The sequence below is a fragment of the Pelodiscus sinensis genome, chromosome 17, assembly GCF_049634645.1.
Source record: "Pelodiscus sinensis isolate JC-2024 chromosome 17, ASM4963464v1, whole genome shotgun sequence".
NCBI lineage: Eukaryota > Metazoa > Chordata > Testudines > Trionychidae > Pelodiscus > Pelodiscus sinensis.
This window is the reverse complement of record NC_134727.1, coordinates 9211908-9230953: the sequence shown is the minus strand read 5'-3', so window position 1 is coordinate 9230953 and position 19046 is coordinate 9211908. Positions and strand designations below refer to the sequence as shown.

The 19046-nt window shown below is 43.1% G+C and overlaps 1 protein-coding gene across 3 annotated transcripts in view; it reads left to right on the top strand.

Annotated features, from left to right (window-relative positions):
• The window catches only part of TENM2 (teneurin transmembrane protein 2), a 1107817-nt gene that overhangs the window by 329420 nt on the left and 759351 nt on the right, over positions 1 to 19046 (top strand). For all 3 annotated transcript variants that reach the window (XM_075900181.1, XM_075900179.1, XM_075900180.1), the window contains exon 4: positions 1569 to 1844. In XM_075900181.1, coding sequence (XP_075756296.1) covers positions 1569 to 1844 — 276 coding nt within the window. The remainder of the gene's footprint in view (positions 1 to 1568; positions 1845 to 19046) is intronic.

Sequence of the window (19046 nt, the reverse complement as noted above, 5' to 3'; positions counted from 1 at the left end):
TATTTTTTAAACTTGGTAAGGAAATACATTTATTAATAAAAATATCCTTTACAAAGGTTTCGTGTTTATAATCTATCTTTGGGTGTCTTGATATACGTGTGTGGAAAAAGAAACAATGAATGTTTAGACTGTAAAAGCAGCATTGTGGAAGCAGACAGCTTAGACTTCAGACTAAGCTGCACTGTGAACCATATGAATTAAATAGTCATCAGCTGTATTTCTAGTGACTGAAGTTTATCTTTGTCCTTCTTTTCTAGTCTGGCATGGGGAACTAAATCACCTATGCTTTTCTAAACCAGCAGAGCCAGAGCGACCAATGGATATTTCCATTTATTTATTTATTTATTGATTGATTGATTAAAGTTCCTTGTCCCTTATTATATGAAGTTGCATGGTTAGAGATTGCATGGTTTACAGAAATAGTCATGCTAGTCTGTTTCAGCAAAAATATTAAGGAGTCCTGTGGCACCTGTTCTTAGTACCCTTGGAAATATATGAGTGAATTGTAAATGTTTCACTTACCAATTTACTGAGTCACACTGAGCCACTATGTTTTGACATGAATTTTAGCAGGTTTGCCTTCAGACAGACATTATGCTGTTCTCCCATTAGCATTTTTTCACATAGTAACATTACTCATAAAATTTCTATTGGGGATAAAATGTCTTTGAATTGAGAAAACACATGAAGGCATGATGAGTCTCACCTATTTCAGATGTGGTGGGGGACCCAAAATATCCAACATACCTATGTATTACAGATGTGCAAAATTGTGACAGTTTTTCATATTATGTGTAGTCACCCAGAATAGTGAAAAAACTGTATTCAAGTTATTTGCACTGTTACATTAACTATTTCACATTTTCAATTTAAAAATTGCTTGAATTTGAAAACCATTTTACCTGAAAGAAATGATTTTGCTATAAAATGGATTGCTTTAGTCTACCTTACAAGTGATAAAAATGACATTATGTAGCAATGGTTTTGATTTAATAGTTCATAACAAAGGCCTCAATCCTGCAAATAATGGTAAGCATATGAAGTCACTAGGACTGCATATGTGCATAATATTAATCATCTGCCTAAGGCTACGCCTACATTACATCCCTCTGTCATAAAAATGAGGTTTACAGGATCTTTCGAAAAAGCCTGCCGTTTTCTAAAGTACCGAGTCTAGACCGCGGTTTTACTTTCGAAATGGTGCTTGTTCAAAAGAGCTCCGTGATGCGATTATGCAAATGAAGTGCGGTATATTTAAACCCCTACTTCATTTGCGCTTTTGAATTGTTAACAGAGGGATGTAATCTAGATGTAACCCAAGTGTTTACAGATTTGAGGTCAAAACATGGAAAAGGAAGGAATTCATCACATTTTGAGGAGTTTTAGCTTTTGTGTATTTTTTAACTCTCTGATACACACAGTATGCTTCTAACGATCCTTACCGTGCCCTTACAAATCTGTCCACCATATTTAATTCATTATGAAGGCATGATATATACCATAGTTATGAGAAGATAAAATGGTCTGTTAAGTATTTGACTAATTTTTTTTCCTTGCTGTCCTCCTAGGAACTAACTTCACCCTTGCAGAACTAGGAATCTGTGAGCCCTCTCCCCATCGAAGTGGCTACTGCTCAGATATAGGAATACTTCATCAAGGCTATTCCTTGAGCACCGGGTCTGATGCTGACTCTGATACAGAGGGAGGAATGTCTCCAGAACATGCTATAAGGCTGTGGGGGAGAGGGATAAAGTCCAGGCGCAGTTCTGGTCTGTCAAGTCGTGAAAACTCAGCCCTTACGCTGACTGATTCCGACAATGAAAATAAGTCAGATGAAGAAAACGGTAGGCCTTTTTCTGGATTATATGTTTTAATATACATCTGTATGAAAATATGGTGGTAATTTTGTTCCTTCATGAGTCACTGAAAGTTCTTTCTTTTCCTTATCCAGTTGCCTTAAAAATGTAAATAATTTAAAAAAAAAACCTTTTACTAGAAATGCCAGGAGTTAGATTTTATTTATACAATATTTTAAAATAACAAATGCTATTTTTATTCTCCAATAAGTGGTGTTTTTATTCTCCAATAAGTGGTGCGACAAAGAACATGATTTGAAAAATCATGACCTATATCTAGAAATATTTTCTATTTATTTGTAGGTATTTGCAGAGTTTTTTTTAATGGTGGCTTGGATTTTCTCCTAAAAATGGTTTCAGAGTTCCACATTATCTATGTGTTAATTTCTAGGCAGCAGTTCTTCATGTCTGTACTGAAGATGAAACTTGGAGTAGAACATGTAATTTAATGATGAAGAAACTTGTCAGAAAAAAAATCATATATATGATTTTACCCACAGCATAAAATAAGATTAATAGTTTTTAACATATTAAAACTATATTAACTCGTTCTCAATAGGACTCTTGTTCAGGTATTCTCATGAAACTTTATCTGAATTGAAAGCTTTATCTGAATCTAAGGTTTCTAATCATTTAATGGTAAGTACATGTAATGTTTTATAATGAAAATGTATGTATCAGAGTGATTCAAGGATACCTATATATCTATTTAGTATAGATTCTTAGCCGTTTACTTAAAAACACAGAAAAGGGTAAATTAAATGTAGTAGAAAACACATAGGAAATTATTTGTTGTGAATAAAAAATATATTAAGTTAACTAACTGCCACTTGAAATGTTTATGAATTAGTTAAAAAAATCATATAAAACAATTTATATCCTATTTTTCAGCAACATTTTCTGCCTACTTTTTAAAAAAATGCTTAATTAGTGACAAAGACTTGCCATGGATAGCAATGCAGTGCCTGCTGTCAGTAATTCTCCATGCTCGGATGTGGATAAGGCAGGAGTGTGTAAGCCAGAGTCACTCTAAAATAATCCAAAACAAATCACGTTTAATTCTGAAATTAGCCATTTTGGGGAGATAAAGAGGAACCAAAAGAATAGAATTCCACTGTGGCATCAATGAAGGCAACTGCTTGATGTCAGCTACTGCAATTGACTCTCTGCCCTGTTATCAGGGGGATTTTAAATTATTGTAGCTTTGCACATTCAGCACCTTCTGGTATTTATCTGAAAAAGGACTTTTAAGCTTTCTTCAAGGCAAAACTAACATTCATTCCCCCCACATCCCCAGTTTCAGCAGTATCAGGATGTTAGGAACTGCAATGCAAAAAATCAAATATTAAAGAAGATTAAAAAACAAATATTTCTCAAAATATTAGAAATCTGACCGCATTAGACTTAAAGGGTCATGTTTAGCCCTCTGTAGATAGAATAATAGAAGATTGGGGTTGGAAGAAACCTCAGAAGGTCATCTAGTCCAACTCCTTGCTCTAAGCAGGACCAGTCCCAAAAGATACCTGCTGCTTTCGCTGATTAAATGGAAATAGCAGGCATATATCTGAGGGAAGAAATTATCCCATAATCTTTGTATTTTCATGAATATTGTGGCATGCATTTCTTCATTGAAGCCATGGGGGGATTGTTTATTTGGTAGTAATGACAGATATTTAGAAAGTGAACAACCAGAGTGTTAAATATATATATAAAAGTACACTGGTTCATTCTACTGTTTGGTAAACTTACTTGTTTTGTGTTGTCATGGATAAAATTTATTCACTTAAATGGCATGACCCAGGATTCATTGAAGACCGTGAGAAAATTTCCACTGACTTCAGTAAGCTTTGGATAAGTCCCAATAATTGTTTTATGAACTAAGGAAGTTCTCTTTCCAGTAATATTAAAGCTCAAAGTTTGGGTTTGAGTTTACTCCTGCTGAGGTCAATGGCAGTTTTAATATTGGAAACAACATATTGGATTCTTGCTTGTGAACACTTTTCACCTGGGCTACTTCTGCAGTACATGGTTTTTGCACAAAAATGGTTGTTTTTGCACAAAAACCCACAGAGTGTCCACACCTCAAGTGCACTTTTGCACAAGTACATCGACAGTAAAACGGCAGAACAAGGGGCTTTTTGCGGTGTAGGTAAACCTCCTTCTACGAGGTATAACTCCTTTCCGTGCTACAGCTGTTGTGCAAAAAGTGTGGATACTCTGCAGGGGTTTCTTATGCAAACAGAGCCTATCCAAAAAAGCACAGGTGCTCCGTGAATAGCAATCAGAGCTTTCTTGCGCAAGAGTGTCCATGCAGTGTGAACGCTCTCTTGCACAAAAAAACATCGCAAAAGTGATGCGCTTTGAGGTGTGGACGTGCTTTTGTGCAAGAACTTTTCTGCAAAAGACTTCTTGCGCGAAAACCCTGCAGTGTAGACGTACCCATGGAGAGTTACAGTTTTATTAAATGCATTTCAAAAAGCTACTTTTTCAAACTAACAAAACAGGAGGCACACTATAAAATGAAGAGCAAGACAAAATATATCAGCTTGACTTTTGAATGTACAGTATTAGCATTTTATTTAGTAAGGCTTTTAAGATAAATGTTTTTGTATTGTTGGTGATAAAATATTCACACAGATGTGAAATGACTCTTATACAAGCAGAGGTGTTAACTTGAGTAAACTTCATAGTCTTCCTCTCTGACAAATTCTGTTTAGCACAAAATCAGTACCTTTCCACATCACTGGTTTTATGAAGTTTGGGAATGTATTATCATATAGATTGACAGTTGCCCCACTAGGGTTCAGCACCACTGCATGGACACTTACAAAGCCATCATTAATTTCTTTCACTTGTGCCCGGCAGTGGTTTCCTACATAATAAACACTGTGTCCTTCAGAACCAAATCAATAACCTGTGAGATATGCTTCTTGTGAAGAAGTAACAACAATCTATACTTCAAGAGAAATGCACTCTCCAGTACAGTTTCAGATTTGTAGGAGTCATAGACATAAAACAAGACATTTCTTGGTATGGAATTTTATACTTTGCCCCTAACCACATTAGTTGAACTCATGATGCATAGATGCTATTGAGTTTATTTAAAGCACTGCATGCCCTTTTTTTGACATGGTTCAGCTGCTTTATTGCAGTACACTATTACAACTCTAAAAAGGTAACAGTTTTGATACCAAGATGTTAATCACAAATTCTATCATTCAACTTCAAAATAATAAACTGTCAATTTTCTTTTAGTATTAAATCAATGTTGGTACTTCTCGGTACATTTCCAAGTAGTACAGAGGGAGCTTAATTGCTATAAATCACACAAATATTACTATTTTCAACACTTCTGCTAATTCAATTTCATTTACAGAAGGCTTAGGACTATTTTTTTCAATTTTGGAGTTGATGTAACTGAATGTTATCTTAAATTAGAATTGTGTGAGCCTTCAATTATTAACATGTGTAAATGCATATTGATAAATTGAAATAATTCAATGTAAATTAATTTCAATGTGCTGATTTACTTGGGCAGAAACTCTTTCCTGACAAAACAGGATACTGAAGATCCAGTTGAAAAAAACACCTTATTTTCACATTTCTGACACTTTGCTCAAATCGTTGGCCTAGAATTTAGTGTTGCATATTGAAATGTGACCTTTATAATGTTGTTTGTAACTGCTGTGATCCTTGTAAGAGAGGCATCCAACTAGAATGTGACTGTGTAAGGACAGAACCTTGTAAATCTCTTGTAACCAATGGCCAATGAGATTCTGAGCTTCAGGTTACCTGAATCATTACAGATGTTCATCCAAAAATGTACAGCGGACATGTTTAAGGAAGTTTGATTTATCTTACACATGGTGTGCCTTGTACTTGCTAAACAAAGAGAATCAGTTTTGGAGAGCCACAGATTCGAGGTTATGCACTCAAAATTATCATAGAATTCAAAAGCTTTGTGTTCTCTTGGTACTCTGCTAGATTTGTCTACTTGACAGAGAGCATTTTTTTTAAAGTCGACATTTGCTGACATAAACCTCATCATTGAGGTTAAGTAAACCTGGCTAGTTACCACAGGTAAATGATGATTATAATAGTAATCCCTATAGAAAAGTTTGCCATTGGGGTTGGGCCTTAGTAAAGAAATGTTACTAATTGCTTGGTATATAAATAATGGAAATTGATGAATGACTCCTAAAGGAACTTTTAGTCACCTTTCTCTCTAAAAGTTGTTATAATTATGGCTTCTTTTTAAAAAGAAGGACACATTATCAGGAGGAGAGTACAGGACTTTCCTGCAGCGGTGGGCAACCTGCAGTCCAAAGGTCACATGTGGCCCATTGGGGTTCTATGTGTGACAGCATGAGACATTTTGTTCACTGTCGCCCACCAGTTTCTGCTGGTTCCCATCCATATAACTTTTTTCCACCAGTTTTAAAGTGACAAGGGCACGTGAAGTGATGTGCATGCTGATTGCACACAGCATTGACTGTGAGAACTGTGTGCTTCCTCTGCATTAAACCAAAGCACTGCTATCGTTCATTGAGCACACCCTGCAAATTCTAGTAATGCAAGTGCAGTTAGCAAAACTACTCTATCCAGGGCTGGACCGAGCCATTCCGGCACCCCGGGGGCAGACAGTTTAATTGCGCCCTGGGTTGGGGGATGGCGCATACCCGGCACGTGGGGGAGGGCACGCAGAGCTGGAGGCAGCAGGACAGACATGCCCAGCCTGGGCTCGCCCAGCTACAGCAGCTGGTGTGCAGCCTGGGACTGCCCAGGGCGGGCTGAGCTTGGCCGTGCAGGGGCCTGCGGCCGTGGGGGGAAGGGCACCACGGGGGTTTACGCGGCCCCCACCCTGGGCGGCCCCTTCAGGGTGGCTTCTAGAAGCTGCTGCAGCCTGCAATCCAGGAGCCGGGCACACGGCACCTGATGGCAGCCATAACGGGCGCTGCGCGCCCTTTACAGCTGCCATCAGGCGCTCCCCATAGGTTGGTGCCCCGGGCAGCTGCCCAGCTAGCCCATGCCTTAATCTGGCCCTTACTCTATCCCAGAAGACTGTCTTGGATATGCAATGCACTGAGATGAAGGTGGGCCACTCATAACTGCCCACTCACTAGTCTAGTTTTCCCATTGTCGCTCTGCAAAGTCACCAAACATAAGGCTGGGCTAAAATATGGATTGGCCATGAATTTCATTTGTGGTGTCACAGCTAATTTACTCTGCCTTAGAGGTGCAGCGAGGGTGTTATGCGCCCCGGGGGGCAAAGGCAATGCCTCCCCACCCTCGCCCCCACTGCCATGTGGTGGGGCCCTGAACTGGTGCACGGCTGAGCCCAACCCTGGGAGGAGGAGAGGAGCTTGTACTGCGTCTTCACCCTACTCCTCCAATTTGGGGCTCAGCCCCCACATACACTGACCTGCCAACAGAGATGGAGGAGGCTCAGACTCGGGGCAGTGAGGAGGCTCCAGCCAGCGGCAGCAAGTAGAGGAGGAGCAGGCGAGCCAAGGGATAATAGGGTGAGTGGATTGGCGCCACCCCCTTAGTGTGGCACTCGGGGGAAATTGCCCCCCCCGCTACCCCTTGTTACGCCACTGTAAATAATCCATCTCTTAGGATACTTATCATTTAATGAATTACTTATTTTACTAACTACAGACAAATATAAAATTTAAATGATAGTTTTTGTGGTTTACAGTCTGTTAAATTAATTTTTTCTCTTTAATTTGTTTATATCCCATTTTCATTAGGTTCATGTCTATTGCATAAAAAATTTCAAATGTTTAAAATATGTAAGTTTTATAAAATACAAGAGAAATAAATGTTATACAACCTAAATATGAATTTCATCGCTATATTTCAATCAAGAATTTAAAACCACTGTTATAGCAAACAAGTAACTCCTTGCTTTAATGAATAAAAAGTAAAAAGATTTTGAGCGTATCAAGTTTATTGTAAGCAATCTGTAATGTTTCCTAACTGCTTACCTAGTTAACCTAGTTGTTTTTCATACTATCGCACAGCGATAAACTACATCATAGTTATGAATGTAAGAGATTAACTTACCTGTTAAAATAACACTGTTTTTTCTCACACACAACATGAGAAATACTTTCAATATTTTCTTGAAGGCATTTGAAGCAATAAGTAGCCTAAGGCTGAGGTTACACTACAAGCATGGCTTTCTGTCTTCCATGAGGACTTTTTCCTTCAGGCTGTCATGAGATTTTATTCTTAAGTAAAGGGGAGAAGTCTCTCTGAGCTGTTCTTCCAAATTTCACACAAGCCATTCAACTGAAGCCATAGATGTCAAAATTCAGGGCTAGCCTTGCCTTTGGCAGACTGCTTTGCCAGGTGTTCACAATCACAACATCTGAACACGTATAGGACTTTTAGTTGAGAAAGACATGTTAATTGCAAGTCTCTGCTAGGATTAGGCGATGTGGGTGACCTATAGAAAACACTAGCATTTTCTTTGGGAAATCCTCAACAAACCAATGCCAAACCCCTTCTCCAGAGCCAGGGCCCTTCCAGCTCCCCACATCTCAAAACACCCATCCCTCCCCCAGAACCAGGCACTCCCAGTTCCCCCATCCCAATGCACCCACCCCTCCCCCAGAGCCAGGCACCCCCAACCAAATCCCCCTCCCGCAGAGCCAGGCACCGGAGGTATGAGACAGGTAACCCTACCTTTAAAGTGGCTGCTCCTGCCACCCTGCCCGGCTGCCTCGGCTTGATTGTGATTGCAATTTGTAGAGGGAGCCAGCACATGGCCTGCCAGGTGCTCCTGGCTCACTGCTATGCATGGACCTGTGCGCTCTGGTCCCACCCCAGCCCAGCGCCCCCCTAGCATGGTGCCCGGGGGCAACTCCTCCCCCCCCCTGCTGTGCCTCTGCCCTGCTTGCAGCTGTCCATTGTGGCCCTGATGCCAACTAGGAATTGCTGATTTAGAGCAGGGCATTGATCGCCTCTTTTAGTCTCAGGGCTACAAGAGAAGATGGAATTGAATTTGCTACCTTCACTGCTACTCAATGAACATTTTCCTACCCAGGGGTCATCTTCAGCTGATTACAGCAGTTTTATGACCCATCTGCATCCCTGAAGCAATGTAAATGGTATTCTCTTTGGGTTCTTGTGGAATGCCCAACTAACCTATCAAAGTCTCTCCTGCTAAGAGGTACTTTGAACCAAGTGACATTTTGTAAGCACTTTGTTCATGCGTCAAGAAAATAGTTAATTATTAAAAGAAAGATCATCTGGCACTGTGAAACCAAGTCAGTGATATATTTTGGGATGACAATTAGAACAACTGTGAGAAAGTATGGACTAGCAGTGCAATATGGCATATACTTGGTACCTATCAATAATCCCTCTCTCCATTACTGGAATTCATAAAATTACTAAAGATGATGTCATTAAGGCAACTAGACAATACCTGCATTAAGGTGATGAAAGGAGAGCATTAAATAGATGTAAGTATCCATAATATAGCAAACAAACAAAAAAACACAGGCTAGAGTCATGAAAAATAGAAACAGGAAAAAACATGTAGAATCAAGAAGTAGATCAAGAGTGCACTACTACAATGCTTACAGGGATAGGACAGATCTTCCCAGGAGAAAAGCTTTCAGGTTAGTATGAAATCTAAGTTTAGTTCAACTGTCACATTTTAAGGGGAATAATCAGCTATAGCATAAAAGGAGATAGCCAGGTGCTGCTTCCTATTTTACTGGTGGCTTATTTTTTTCTTCTGATGGTATTATGATGATGCATCTATGTCAGCAATGATTGAATTAGGTTGACCAAATTTGGCTTTGACTGCCACTTTTCTATATCAGCACCTTAGTTGCTGGTACTTGATACTATCATTGGGAACATCATGACATAACACAAAATGCTAATTTTACACTACTGTTTTAAGTGAATTGAAGGCGTCTACTGTAACATAACTAAAAATCCAATATTTCAAATTGTTTTGAAGTTACAGGCAGTCCCCGGGTTACGTACAAGATAGGGACTGTAGGTTTGTTCTTAAGTTGAATTTGTGTGTAAGTTGGAACTGGTACATATTGTAGGGGAAACTCTAGCCAAACACTTCTCCAGATCTCAGTTTTATTCTCCCACACCTCACTTCCCTCAGTCCTTTATTCTCAAGCTGAGGTGTCTGCTGAGAAAAGCCGCTCCGCATCTCCCTGGTCTGCTGGGGCGGCGCTAGCTTCGTGTCTCCCTGGTCTGCTGGGAGGAAGCAGCTAGTGCGGGGTTGCCTCACCTCGTTTGTAAGTAGGGATCCGATGTAAGTCGGATCCATGTAACCCGGGGAATGTCTGTACTTTTTTTCTGAGTTTTACAATTATATGTCAGAAGGTAAATGAAATTAGTTCTGTGGGCAGAGGAGACCTCTCAGGACTCAAGTTATATTATTAAGGTAAAGAGTCAGACAATAAAATTGACAGATAAAAATGTATCTAAGTTGTAGTGACCCTCATTTTATTTTCTATATTGAGGAATAGAGGAGAACAAAAATCAGGGGAAATAAACCTATATCAGATTTCAGTGGAGCAAGGAAATATTTCAAGGTTATATGGCATTAATCTGTGCTTAAATTTTAAATGCATCTACTATGAGATTCATGATTAAAATAATTACTGTAAAAATAAAGAAGGCGCTGTAGAGAATGACTCTGAAAATCAGACCATCATGAAATTAAAGGCCAGATTGTGGTTTTAAGCCTCAGGTTACAATTATTGGGCATGAGTTTGAGAGGCTGCAGTCAGGAGACACTGGGAGAGTTCTGAAGTGTCAGAATTGTTGGCAGTGTTACCGGAATTGACACAGTTGAGGGACAGCTTTGCCACTTACTTAGAGTGAAACATGGGGAGGAGTCCTTAGCACTGAGCCCTCTGAACACCACTGGGTAATGTACTTCCTATACTGATGGAAGACAAAATCACACAAAAATAGCACATCTCTGTGAGATGTAGAAATGCATCAGTACCTGTTGACCTATATTTTTTTCCTCTTCCCTTTATCTTCTTATCTTTAAAATTGTTTAAAAGTTTGGGTTTTTTTTCTTTTTCTTTAATGGAAACAATAAGCCAGTATCACTTACAGTAATGCCACTATCCGAGTGCAACAAAATGCAAGACAGATTTGGTAACAGAAATGTATTTTTGCTTTGTACTTCTTAGGGCTTATTACCTAAGAGCATAAGAGGGGAAGTACTTTTAAAAAATCCCCCATGTCCTTTTAAAATTCTTACAAAGCTCATAGATTAAATGCTACAGTTTTGCAAATAATGCCACTAATATGTACAGCTGAAATCTTTAAAGATATACACTCACAGAAGGTAATCTAAGTTGGCCCTGACCTTGTTTTTTGTTGCTGTCTCAATCAAAAATAGAATGAATACCATAATTTGGCATTTTCCCAAGACATCATGGAATCAGAGACTTCCGTTTATGCTCAAAAACAAAAGATAAAATTGCATGGGGAAAATGGAGAGAGAGAACAGGTCAAGATTTAGGACTCTACAGCTGTGATGTTTCACTTGTTTAGTTTCTTATTTTCACTGTCTTGGTCTTGGGCATGTTGCTCTCAATATTTGTTGTTCCTTGCATATTTGTTCAATTTTATATTTCTGATGTCATAGGTTGCACATAGGTTATTCTGCAAGCATGGTTTCTAAACTGTAAAAATTATTTGTGTGCGTGTGAATGGTTTGCCTAGGTTTCTGTTAGTATTTTTTCTTAACTGGCTTCCCCCAAAAACTTTGGGTATGTCTACACTGCATCCCTAGTTCTAACTAGGGATGCAAATGGAGACAATCGAACTAGTTAATGAAGCGGGGATTTAAATATCCCGCGCTCCATTAACATGATCTCGCCGGCGCGCTAGTTCGAATCCCAGCTGATTCGAACCAGGAAGTACGCGCCGGGACCCGTTAGTTCGGACTAAAGCCCTTAGTCCGAACTAATGTTACTCCTCATTTAACTAGTTCGATTGTCTCCATTTGCATCCCTAGTTCGAACTAGGGATGCAGTGTAGACATACCCTTTGAGACTTAAAAGCCAAGGAAAGTTCTTTTGGTGTTTCTTCATCAGTAAAGATTCTGCAAGTGGAACCTGGGGTATGTCTATACTACAGCGTTATTTCAAAATATCTTATTTCAAAATAGTTAATTCTAAATAAGTTATTTTGAAATAACGCGTCTATACACAAAATGCATTTCAAAATAGCATTTTGCTATTTTGAAATACCGCGTCCACACTGAGTGGACACTGATTCAGAGTTAAGGCCAGCCAGAACCAGGTCAGGCCTAGGGCATCAGGTAAGGAGTGTCTTTGTGTGGCTGTTGCCTGAGGATATCTGAGGCCTGTGCTTAAAGGGACACTCCCCCTCCCCGGGCAGCCGGTTCTCAAGTGTCCCTGCTTGCCTGCCTGCCTTCCAATTACCCCTCCCTAGCCCCTCCTTCCTTCTGTCAAGTAAAATACACATATTTTCAAAAATATAAATTCTCTTTATTTAACAAAACTGGGGGGGGGGATGAAACTCTGGGGAGACTGGGGAAAGGAGGAGGGAGAGGGGAGAAGAGAGGGTGGGAGAGCAGAGGGGAAAACTGAGAGGAGGGAGCTGGAAGGGGGAAGCAAGGAGAACAAGGGGGAAGGGAAGTTCAGGGGTGGGGGTCTTGCTGGGCCAACTGCCTCCCAGCACGGTGGGTGCAGGGGCCTTAGCATCCCCAGGAGGATGGGGAGGAGGGTGTGAAGGTTGAGGTGGGGGGTGTGGAGGTTGAGGAGGGAGAGGTGGGAGAAGGAGAAGGAGTGGGAGGAGGAGCAGGAGCTGGGGAGGCAGCAGACACTGGAACGGCATGAGGCAGCACGATCTGCACCAGGGTCTGCAGATGGGCACAGATGGCATGACCCTGGGCAAGCAGCTCCCGCCGTAACTCCCAGTCATCCTGCACCCTCTGCTCCATGGTGCAGTGCAGGGCCCACAGGGCCCCCAGCTGCTGGTCTCAGTACCCCTGCAGTGTTCAGGTGGACCTGCTGAGCCCTCGGGTGTGGGAGGATGTCCCAGGCGGGGTGGTGCATCCTGCAGGTGCAGGTGGTGTGGCTGTGGAGAAAGAAGAGAAGTGGTCATTTCTCCCTGGGGACACAGTGAGTGAAGCCCAGCCCCCCTCTGCACCGCTGTGTTTGCAAACGGGCCATGGTCGGAATGTCTGGCTATCCCCGGTAGCGGTAGCTGCCCCGAGACCACACCGATGCTCCTGTGCTGTGTATAGTGTGGCCAAGGTGAGGGGGGAGATGTCCCTTGCCTCAGAGTAGAGGGGGCTTGTGAAGAGAGGGCATCCTGCTGTGTCCCACCCCGGGGTCAGGAGCATGTCAAGTCTCTTCACACATGTGTGTGGCTATCAGGCCACGGCCCCTGGGTGTCACATAGCGGGAGCCACCTGCCCAGGGGTGGCACGGCACATGCTTGCATGTGCACAGGTTGCTGCGTGATCCATGGTAAGCAAGGCCCATGCACGCGGTCCCTGGTCTTCCTCCCCACCCCCCACTCCCCCAGGAAGGGGACAGTGATGGCACTTACATGATGTGGCCTCCCTGGACAACCCTAGTGACTCCGCTGCTGGGTCAGCTCGGGGGTCCATCTGGTGTGGCACCCTCCATGGCACCCTCCGGGGCGGCTCCTCCTCCGTGCCCTGGTCAGGGCCCTCTGCTCCCGGCTCGCTGCCGTCTGGGCTGGCACAGACCATCCTGCCCCCCTGGATGCGGTCCAGGGCCTCGAAATAGGGGCAGGTATGTGCCCCTGTTGGGGAGCTGCCCCGTGTGGCCCTGGCATATCCCTACTGCAATTCTTTAATTTTCATGTGCACCTGTTCTGGGGTGCGTATGTGGCCTTTAGTGGCCATGGTGGCAGCTATGCGGCTGTAGACGGCCGCGTTCCTCCCTCTAGTGCGGAGATCATAGACGGTGGAGGCCTCCCCCCATACCTCAATGAGCTCAATGATCTCTGCACTAGTCCAGGATGGCGCCCGCCTTCTCCGGCCCTTGGCTGGCTCCTGGGAGCTGGGGGACTGGGTGGTGGAGGGCTGGCTGGATCTGGCTGCCTGGCTCATCTTGGGGCCACTGTGTCAGGATCAGTGACTGCTGGCTCTGTGCTTGCAGGCCTATAGATGGTAACATGCAGTGTGGCCAGAGTCTACCCCTTTAAGGGCTCCCGGGCTGGGGGAGAGGAGAGGAGTTTTCCTGGTTTGGCCCAGAGGGGCCACCAGGGCTCCCTGGAAAGGGCTGGAGGCCCCCTATTTCGAAATAAGCGTCTACACAGCACTTATTTCTAATTAGCTATTTCGATCTTGGCATTATTCCTCATAGAATGAGGTTTAAGTAATTCGAATTAAGCGCCCCGCTATTTCGATTTTATTTCAAAATAGCGGTTTGCCTGTATAGATGCTATTAAAGTTAATTTGAAATAATGGCTGTTATTTTGAATTAACTTTGATGTGTAGACATACTTGATTATAACTCTGAATTTGATATATTTGTGAATAGGACCACTGCAAACAGGGATACTGGAACAATTTGTACTGTGGGGATACTGAGAGCCACTGAAGCAAACTGTAGACCCCATTTCAAACAAGGGAGTGCCAGTACCTTGACTGCAGATCTGGAGAGTGAACTGGAGTCTTAGTCCTTGTCTACACTAGGGAATTGTTTCAAAGTAACTCCATTTATTTTGAAATAACAAGCGGAGCGTTCACACTACCAATGCCGTTATTTCAAAATAAGAGTCTGGTTATTTTGAAATAATAACTCCTGCTTTCCATGAGGAATAATGCTTATTTCAAAATAGTTATTTCAAAATAATGTTAGTGTGGACACTCCACTGCTGCTATTTCAAAATAACTACTCCTCAGAGTCATTCAAAGTAATTACTCCCCAGTGCTTCCTGGCGTTCTAAGTCGAAGTAGCACGCCCACATTAAGGGAGCCTGCCTTAGACTAATTTTGAGGCTTCCCTGTAGTTCGGATGCACTATTTTGAAATAGTTGTTTCGGGAGTTATTATTCCAAAATAAGTTATTTTTTAAATAATTTCCTAGTTTAGACATGTCCTTAAGGACAAACTAAAAGAAAAAGTAGAGGTTGAGGGGGATATTTCACTTTATAAAGAGAGCGGATCTAAATGGGAATATACAAGGAAGCAAATTTGCACAATTGTTACACATCTGCTTTGCTCATCATAGGTTCATTCTAAAGAGGGATGAACTAAAAGTAAGTTAATATACACTTTACATCCAGGAACAAAAAGAACACTGTAGATTTAATGAAAGATTTAAAGTGTAGTATTGATTCGAGCTAGTGAGAAGAGTGTTAAAAGCAAACCCAAACAAACTAAAACTGTCCAATTGACCTGCAGGGCAATCACATATGCGAAGGCGGAGAGCTTGCAGAGCTGTGTCCAAATCTTTCCTTTTGGAAGTACAGGCTAGACCTCCCTGATCCAGCATGCTCAGGACCTGACCAGTCCCAGATGAGGGATTTGATGGGCATGGGGAGGTCATATCTGGCTCCCCTGCTACCGGCTCTCTCCAGCCTTGGACCAGACACCAGCCTCCTAGCCAGGTCCCTCTTGCTGCCTGCCCCGCCCCCCCATGTCCTTCCCTGCTATGCCAGGAAGCCCAACTCCCTGCACACCGGGCTCCTAGCCCTGCCGGGCAGCCCTGCTGCTGTGGGCTGAACTCCTGGCCCCATAGGGCAGCTCCACTGTGGTGTGCTAGGCTCCTGGCCCTGCCAGGCAGCCCTGTTGGGTTGTGCCTGGCTGCCCAGCTGTGGCATATCAGGAAGCCCAGTAGCTGGGAGCCCAGAAGCCAGCCCTCCACCAGGACTCCCTGGTGCTAAAACACCCGTGGTCCTGCCAGACGACAGATGTTGCCAGACCAGGGATTCCGGATTACAGAGGTTCAGCCTGAACAGCGTGACACCCCTCTCTTCACAGAAACAAGGGCATTGCTGGGCAGCAGCGGGAAGCGGTGCCCCAGGAGTATATCTGCTTAGGTCTGCCACAGGACTGAGGCGTATTCCCAAGTTGTGGCCTATACACAACACAAAGAGGATTTTTTAAAATGATTAAGGGGCAGTGCCCCCTGCTCGCTCCGCTTGCTGACCTCCTTCTCTGGGGCTAGGCAGCACCAGCTTACTGCCTGGCCGCTGGGAAGAGCCAGGCTGAGGTATAGCAGTCCTGGCTTGCCCTGGGGGGTTGGGATGGGCCACAGCTGGCCCGGCTCTCCCCCTCCAGCTGCCAGGGGGATAAGAGGGGCCTCTCTGGGGCCTCACAGACCCTGCCATCTTCCCCAGCTGGCCCTGGCTCTTGGTTCCCCTGCCCCCGGCTGCTGGGGAAGACGGCCAAGGTAAGGTTGAGCTTCCCTGGTGCTCTCCCCAGCTACTGGGAAGCATCTGAGGCCGCACTGGCTCATGCCCCCACAATGCCAAAGATGCACTGGTCCTTGCCCCTCTTCCCACCAGTCAGGGATATAAGGGCATGGCTCCCGGACCACTCCTTCTCCTCCTGTTAGGGGGTGTGGCCTAGCAGCTCACTCTCCCCTCCGCTCCAGTCCCAGCTGTCCCTCACAGTCACTCCCTGGCCATGCCAAGCCCCATGCTCTCCCCTCCCCCACCCCAGCAGCTGCTGGGAGGGGCCCAAGATGGTGGACTGCAATTTAAAACTCTGACAGCCGCCCGCCACTTGACGGCTGCCGGAGTTTTAAAGTGAGGTTGTCCGATGACGGAGGGGCAGGATTGCGGTGGTGAAGCCCGCAGTGGGGAGGTGTCCTGGACTCACTACAGCCCCTGCAGCCCCACCCTGCCAGAGCAGTGCAATTTAAAACCCCCTGTGTTATACATGGTCCCTGGCGTGGGCCTCTCAGCTGCCTACTCCCACCCCCTCTCACTGCTGCCACAATTCCTCCTTCCCCCCACAAGCTCAGTTTACCTTTAGTAGTGCTGCTGCTGCTGCTGCTGCTGCTGCTGCTGCTGCTGCTGCTGCTGCTGCTCGGGAGCCATAGGATGCCGATCCCTGCTGGCTTAGCAGCAGGGAGGGGGAGAAACTGTGGGATGCAGAGTGACGTGATTACATCACTCTGTCATCTCATAGGAAGAGGTTTTTTTAATACATAGAGAGATAATACAAGATATGTCAATGTTTATGGGCATGGAAATACCTTGTACGTCAGGAAAGCTTGTGAAATATTTCCTAAATGACAAATTTTAAAGGTCATCAAGTATGGTATCAAAGCCCAGCTGCTTAAGCAGATCTAATTTGGATTTGATCTCAAAACTCGAGAGCGCTTCTGGAGGGAAGCAGTTTGGGAATGAGGGAATTGACTAGCAGAGGGGGCTTAAGGACTTAACAATGATCATCTATAATTTTGTTCAAGTAAGCGGCTCATGCAACTCCTTGCCTAGAGCCAAAGTAATGACGTTACAGACAAAAAATGAAGTGTTGTATTTCAGGGTCTTTGGTTTGGAGATTCACCACGTCTTGATGGTCACCTATGTTGGCAGGCATTTTGCAGTAATGTAAGGGCTTCCTTTCCCTCATATATGCTCTGGGTCTAAACCCACACAAGGTTTGTGCTGATGTTTTTCATGCTAGCCCTTCTGTTTGAGATTTTAATAGTTGTGATTTTTTTGGTATGGATCAAGTTTGTAGCAAATAATTCAAAATTTAGTATTTGAATGACCTTTGACAAGTTATTAGTAACTTGTAACAAAAGCCATTATTATAGAACCTCACTAATTATCACTTCTGCTCAGTTTCACCCCACTTCTTGTCTTAGATTTAATAGTACAGGGAAGTGATAATGAGATGCCATTTCATTAACTGGATGGTAATTTTACAAGATGGAACAAATGTATTGTACATTATAATGATGCATTATAAATGAAACTAAACTATATTTATCAAATACTTTCTAAAATTTCATATTTCAAGGTGAACTTATAATTTTGCCATCATGTGAAAGGAGAAGGCTTATTGAAGATAAAACTGCTGTTCTAGGAGCTTTGGGTATATGTGTATGTGCGTGTTTGAGAGAGCAATGTTGATTTAATTAAGTAGACTCAGATGATAGGCTAGGTCAGCAAAGTAAGCAAGCAACAATACTTCTGTTCAAAGTGTAATTTAATTTGAATAATGCCTTTGTATATTTTTGCACAAGGGAAGTGTGTATCTGATAAAGTCAATCTGCTCTAGGAATGAATGTGTTGTAATTGGCTGAACGATAAAAATAAATTAGAGTAGGTTTGGATGGTCACATTGTTTTAGTTAACCGTATTATAGTTAAACACAGGACTATGTGTGTTTATATATGTATATCAGAATTAAACCCAAGGAAATATTGCAGTAATGTATGTTGCATTATATTTAAGTACACTTTCTCTTTCCATAGAAGTCTGTTCACCAGGGTTACCTTTAATAACTCTAGGACCAGATTATGACATTTTTGTTCACGTTGAACTGTACTTTCCACTGTCTGCAATTTTTTTTATTACAAAGATTTACATATCGGCTGTGTCTACATTGGCACCCTTTTCCGGAAAAGGGATGCTAATGAGACACATCGCAATTGCAAATCCGCGGGGGATTTAAATATCCCCCGTGGCATTTGCATTTACATGGCTGCTGCTTTTTTCCGGCTTGGGGATAAGCCAGAGAAAAGTGCCAGTCTAGACGTGATTCTCCGGAAAATAAACCCTTTTCCTTTTATTCAAGTAGGAATAAAAGATCCTCCGGAACAGGGTTTATTTTCCGGAGAATCATGTCTAGACTGGCGCTTTTCTTCGGCTTATCCCCAAGCCGGAAAAAAGCGGCAGCCATGTAAATGCAAATGCCGTGGGGGATATTTAAATCCCCCGCGGATTTGCAATTGCGATGTGTCTCATTAGCATCCCTTTTCCGGAAAAGGGTGCCAATGTAGACACAGCCATGTTGTTAACCAAAGAATAGTTGTATCAGTTGGATTATTGCATTTTTTTCCATTCGGTCTAAGCCTAATAATACACTGTGGCTATGTCTACACTCTCTGCTTCTTGTGCAAGTATGGCCGTTCTTGCGCAAGAATTCACAGAGCATCTACACTGCCTGCCTGCTCTTGCGCAAGGAAATTTACAGTACGGCATGGTAAGAGAGGG